At 25.7% G+C, this 6,744-nt stretch overlaps 1 protein-coding gene across 1 annotated transcript; it reads left to right on the forward strand.

Moving 5' to 3' along the window:
• The first annotated feature begins 5,467 nt into the window (after nt 1-5,467).
• On the forward strand, nt 5,468-6,234 carry LOC145829646 (UPF0669 protein C6orf120 homolog). Its single transcript, XM_082937497.1, has one exon. It carries the CDS (start codon nt 5,537-5,539, stop codon nt 6,056-6,058), a length of 522 nt encoding a protein of 173 aa, XP_082793623.1. The 5' UTR covers nt 5,468-5,536; the 3' UTR covers nt 6,059-6,234.
• The last annotated feature ends 510 nt before the right edge of the window (nt 6,235-6,744 follow it).

The raw sequence follows: 6,744 nt of genomic DNA on the forward strand, positions 1-6,744 counted from the left end.
TCAGATCGTTCTTTGGAAAAATTTACTTTAAGTTCAAGGTCAGTTTGTAAGTCTGATAACGTTTCCTGTAAGTCGTTTACTTCAAAAATATCTGCCTCAAAGGGATTCATATTTTTATCTATATGATAGCTTTATTGTGACAAATCGAAATTTTACTTTTTAATAATTCAAAACTGTTAAACATTCCAGATTTTTCCAGGTTTTTTTTTTCCTAAATTGTCAAACTCCAGGTTTTTCCAGGTTTCTAGGTAAATTGGCAACCCTGTGTAGTTTTATTTCTTAGTCTAACTTAGTAAATTTTCAAAAACAATTGGAAATATCATGAGGTGATACTTAATAATAGACACCATAGATTTTTATAAACCATTTATGATCACAAATAACATATATGTCAGGTTATAAAATGTCGAGATGGATTCCGATCGACTATGATATATGTAATTTTTAAGTAAAAAAATATATGAATCAAAATATGTAATTTACTTGAAAGTAGGAATCATAAGCAATTGGTTTTTTTTCTATATTTTACATAAACAAAATAAACTTTTTTGTTTAAGTTTTACCTCAGGGTCAAATATTTAATAGCAAGCTAAAACTAGTGAAAAAGCAAGATAAAAAGTAAAAATTTTATAACTGCCCAAAATTTTAAAATCGTCCCCTTTTCGCCCCCTTACTAGTTATCGCCCCCCGACTTACTAAAATCGCCCCCAGAAGGGCGATATCGCCCACTTTGGGAAACCCTGGTATACACTTTCGTTTTATGAACTTAGAATTTAATGATGATATTTATAAATGAAACCACCATACTAATTACGATTACTAAATATTATTAACTGTATTATCATGAGTTTCATATATACTGGTGTTAATATTCTTAAAAGGTTTTATTTTATATAAATTCGCCCTAAATTTGAATGCAACTTGCCAATCTGGTCTCCATACTTAAAAACATATGTTAACCATAAAGAATCTCTTCAAAGAAAAAGTACAGAATAGTCTTTAACCGCTGCAATACTCATTATATTTCTTACATTGACGACTATCAAAACTTAATATTTAATTTTTAAAGTAAAGAAGACTTATACTTTATCTATTGCTTTTTGAAACTAATTAACTACAGTTAATTTATAATCCATTATTGAACCTTATTAAAATAATTAATTACCACGAAAATAAATCAAAAAATGCATGCAGTTACAATTATCTTTCAATAAAAATGTGGAATTAGCTTTCAAACAAAACTAATCTTTGCAGAAAAATTGAACAACTTTGATTTAAATTTACTTGATTGAGATAAGATACTTAAATCTAGAAACTATCAGTATTTTAACAAGTTTTAAACTTATAAACCATTGATTCAATATTTAGGATTTTGTTCATTCTATAGTTTAATTTAATAAGCAGCGCCTTTTTTCTATAAATAAAAAATCAGTTTTCAATATTTTCGATATATATTTATTTGACATGTGTTCGTAATGTGCTTTGGACTTTAGATTTTAAATTTAGGGGTTAGTCAATGCACTTAAATTATTGATTTTTTTTACAAATGTCTGTATCTTAATTCCAATAATAGTTATTTTATTTGTATCGATTATGCTTTTGCAAAGCGACAAAACATTTGATTAAAAAAAATGAAATACCAAACGGTAGTAAAAATATACAGAACCTAACTCTAAAAGTCAGGATGTGTATCTCCGGTTTATTTTCGAACAAGAAGAAAATTTATTCATGAATTTTTGTAGTTTGTTAGAATTCTGACATTCCAACATGTTCTAAATAAATTTTATAAAAGTAACCCTGAACCTTATTTTAATGTAGATGTGCGTGATTCAGAATATTTTGCTGACTGCTGACTTAAATCATTAAATAATTTACTAAATCGTCTTAATATGTGTTTCTGAACTTTGCAGAGAAGGTTTTTTATTGAAAAGAAATTAAAAGTTAATTCTAAAATGAAAGATTGTGCAGCTGTGTTTGGTTTTATTTAAATTCACCGATCGTTGAAAGAGTTAATATTAAAGTTGGTAATTATGAAGTTAAAACCGAATTTGTTAAAAACCTTCTCCTTCAAATCATAAATAAGTTGATTGGTATCATACTAATAAGTTGAATTCTTTTGCTGTTAATCTAAAAAAATGTAGTTTTTGGTTTTAAGTTGTATAAATTTTCGTCTCTTCGTTATGTGTCATTTAGTTTAAGTGGACCAGATTTTAATGCCTAGATATAGCGTAGGACAACAAACTTTCAATAACAATAAATAACAAAAACTTAATTTTATCAAATGCTATCTGAACATTAACTATTGTTTTAAACAAAATAAACTAAATATCATTATAAAACAATTTTATTGAGATTAGTTTCTTTTTAATACAAATCCTTACTTTAAAACAATAATAAATAAACATACTAATACAGATCGGATTAATAATTGTCGGGTTAGAAATGATTGGGTTAAATCAGGTTAGAAAAGATCGGGTTAAGAAAGATCGGGTTAGAACTGATCTTGTTAGAAATGATCGGGTTAAAAAAGATCGGGTTAGAGATAATCTTGTTAGAAATGATCGGGTTAGAAGTAATAAGGTTAGAAATGATAGTAAACCATATTAATAAGATCTACATATGTTTTTTTTTTAATTTCTATAAATTATTGAGATATAGTCTTTCAAATATTTTTTTAAGAATTTGAATTGTCCGAACTTGAGTTGTCTGAATTTGAATTGTCATGAAACCGTATGTCTGTACTACAGTCTCACTATATCTAAGTACGGATCTTGATAGTTAGAGTTAGTTCTACTAAACCAATTATAAATGTTCGGTATAAATAGAATAATGCATTTATTGTCAAGATCATATTTACTGACAAGAAACAGTTTGTGAATTTTCAAAAAAAAAAGTTACAACCTTTTATACATTAAAGTTTGAGTGTCACAAAGTTTAATTTTAGGACCGTTTTTATTGTTAACTTAATACTTATCAATAATTTGCAGAAAAGTACTAGTTTAAAGGTTTTAATTTTTTCAGAAGACAGTAACATATACATTTTATAACAAAACGCATATTTACAAGACAGTGCACGATCAACCTCGTCAATATAATGCAAACCCTAAGAGTGATCAACCTCACCGCAATGCATCAAGAAGTCCCTGCCAGCTGCAAATCTAAGTTGCTTCTGATTATCTAAAATATTAATAAAATTATTACTGGATACGGAAGTTTAATCTAAACTCACGTCCAATCGGAACCAGATAAAACCATTTTTTCAATTTTTTGTTTGAGTCAAATCTTGGCAAGGTATAGTATAAACGGCACTATCTGGCGTTTGGATCCAGTAAAACACTACTAAAAACTCCCCTAAAACAAGAAGCTAATCATCTTTCAATTGAAACTGATAAAAATTAATATAGAGCATGAACTTAGCTTGAGAGCTTTTTTAGGAATTTTATAAAAAGTCCAAACTTAAGACCTAATTATTTTCCTTATCTTAATAGCTAATTAAACACTTTTTTTTTAATCTAGAGAGCAGTCTTTTTTTTTTAACTAAAAAAAATCCATTGAATTGTTGTTGATGCAAACAATGTTTAATCTCAGCAAACATTTGCTTGTTTGACAGCAACCAAATTATAATTGCAAACCTTAAAATTAGCTTGAGTTGCTTATATTGTGGTTCAAAGAATGACCTGATTTTCCTGGATAAATTTAGAAAATTATAAAAAACATTTGAATACCCTAGAATTTATTTTTTTTGCCTGGTGGTTTACCAATTTATTATTGTAAAGACAATTTTTTATCTAAATTTATAAAATTTAAGGTTTTAAAAGTATTCAAAAAGAGCATAAAATTTTGTCTCAGTATTTTTATCTACTTAAATACTTAGTTTTACAGTGTTTGTAGCAATTTATATTTATTTTGGTTTTTTAAATACCATTATAACTTATCTAAAAAATTACATAAACTTATTAAAAAAAATATTGACAAAAATACTTAAATTCTAAAATTAATAGAGTGCAAAGATAAAATTGAACAACTGCTTAAGTAAAAGTTTTTCTAACTCTTAAAATCTGTTAATATCAAAAATCCAGTACAAACCAGATTTTATAGACTAATTTGTTATAAAAATAATTTTTCTAAAGGTAACTTAACTAAATTAAATTGAATATTTAACTTATTCACCATGAAAAACAATTATAACTAGAAATAAAATCAAGTTTTAAAAAGTCAGGAATTTTTTTGTTAAAGTTTATTTAGGAATATTTAAAGGAATTTTCCTGGAGTTTTTTTTAATATTTGATGTGAACCCTATAACTCACAAGTACTACACCTCTGTCCTTCAATCAAAAAATAACTTACCATATGAGTTAAAGTATGTTAAAAATTAAACCTTCTTTTATTAGACTTCCTTTTTTTACAGCTTATTACAACTAAAACAACTTTGTCATTTGTCTCTTTTATGCAAATTCCTTTCAAGTAATCACTATCAAATAAAAAACTTCCTTAAACAATGAAAGACACTTGTTTACTAGAGTTTTTTTCCAACACTTTTTTTTACAAAAATTAATTTTGGCTTTTATATGATAGCTTTAAGTACAAACTACAAGCCAGTTTTTATAGAATTCAAAAATATCATTTAGCTTTAGAGATATTTTATTTTTTGTAAAAAGTTTCCAATACAAACGTATGGACTGCAAATTTTTTTGGGTCAATTTTCTTGGAAATTTTGAAAATCACTAAAAATCTATCTCCTCCTTCATTTTTCAAGCAATCTTCTTCAAATTTTTAAAGAATGTTCCTTATATTATAAGAAAAAAATGTAACACATAAATTTTATTAGTTTGAAAAAATTTAAAAATTAAAAAAACTTTTTTTTTTTAAATTCTTTTTATTTCAAAAAAAAAATTTTTACTTTAAATTTTTTAATTGTCCAAAAAAACGTTTTTTTGTTATTGTATTAAGATTAAACTGTGAAAGTTTGAAAAAGATTGCATGAAAAATGTAGGAGGAGATAGATTTTAAATGAAATAGTCTTTTTTTTTGCTGTTTTAGTTATCCCTTCCCATAGGGAACTCTTATTATGCGGCTCAACTTTGTCCTGTCATATCTCAAAAAAAATTTGAATTTTTTAAAACGGTAAAAAGCAACTTGAAGCTTAGTAAAAACTCTATAAAATAAGATCAACTTGTATAAACAAGGCTAACCTCCCACCTACCTATAGCCTTAACTATACTAATTTTTACTTGTTCTAAATTATTTTAAATCATTGATACTTTTCAAATTTATTTTAAAATATAACCTGTGGCAAAAAGTCAACTAATGTTTTTTAATTTCTACTAAAACTAATTTTTTTTACATAAATTTTGAATAAAATAATTAGTAATTTGATAAGTTGTAGCTTGTAAGTTAGTTACTATGCTTATTACTTCATAACATTTTAACAAGTATTGTTATTTTCTGTTTTTAAGAATAATTTTGGAATCACTGTCTTAAATATCTTGGAACATATATTTTTCTAATTAATCTGAAAACATACACCAGAACCAAAATGTATAAATCAAAAAACGCGTCAGTTTTTCAAATATATTTAATATGTTTGATTACAGCTGTGAACTGCATTTACCACATAAACCAGAAAGATCTTTATTTACTTCAGACGTTTGAAGGTGAAGTTGGTGCAGAGAACTTCACTTACTACACTGTTTCATCAGAAGGAAATATCCTAGTCAGACTTCACTCCCTTTCAGGGGATGCAGACTTGTACGTTTCATGTGACAGTAAGCGACCCAACTGGCAAGAATACTCCATGAAGTCTACCACTTATGGTGTTGATTCTGTTATAATCGACTATAGTATTGTGCGACCAGTACAAGTAGGTGTCTATGGTTATGTTGAATATCAAACAAGTCAATTTTTGCTTGAAGAGTTTGTAGACACTTCATATGTCTCAGAAAGCGGTGATTTTTCTTCTGATAGCGATTTCGAACTAGAGAATGAAACAAAAATGTATGAATTGTTATTTGAGATACTTAAATTTGTTTTAAATATTTTGTTCGAAATTTTGACATAGTATACTACTTTTAAATATAAAAGCTTTTTTAATGTCTGCTTTAAAACATTCCAAAGATATTTTTTGCCAAAATACCTACAATTTTGATATTTTTCCTCTCTTTTTTTTAAATAAATTTATATTTCACTTAACTTAGCGATAAAGTAAAAAAAAAATTCAAGGCTTAATTATGCTGACCATAGTTTATATTTAAGTAGTTGAACATTAATACTGTTGCTAGTCTTTTACACAAATCCTATCAATTATATTTTAGTATAAACTAATTTTTACATTTTGCTACAGAATTTTTGACTTCATTATTTATACTAGCTGAAAAAATTTATGTTTTAATATTCATTTGTTTTTTGTAACTATTTTAATTGTGAGAAAACTGAGTTTTATTTCAATCGTGTAGTACTGTGTTTTTTTGGCTTATAATGCCAACAATTTGTAAATTTTTAGTTTTTTCTAACTGTTTTTGTTAAAAAAAAGATGTTTTAAAGCCAAAAGTAATTTATGACTTGTAATTATCAAACTATGATTAAAACATTTATAAAGCTTATAAAAGTTTACAAACAATAAATTTATGCTTATTAAAATTAATTTAACAATTTGTATGATTTAATTTCCGTATGTTTTTTAAATTATTTTTGCTAAGCACTATTTAAAAAGTTTTTGTCTAAAAGAAAAACATAGATTATGCTTGA

The sequence above is a fragment of the Thalia democratica genome, chromosome 2 (genome assembly GCF_965202585.1).
Source record: "Thalia democratica chromosome 2, ktThaDemo2.hap1.1, whole genome shotgun sequence".
In the NCBI taxonomy this organism is placed as follows: Eukaryota; Metazoa; Chordata; class Thaliacea; order Salpida; family Salpidae; genus Thalia; species Thalia democratica.

Excerpts from the sequence above, each read along its gene's own strand:
- LOC145829646 (XM_082937497.1), top strand. The coding sequence starts at position 5,537 with ATGTATAAATCAAAAAACGCGTCAGTTTTTCAAATATATTTAATATGT.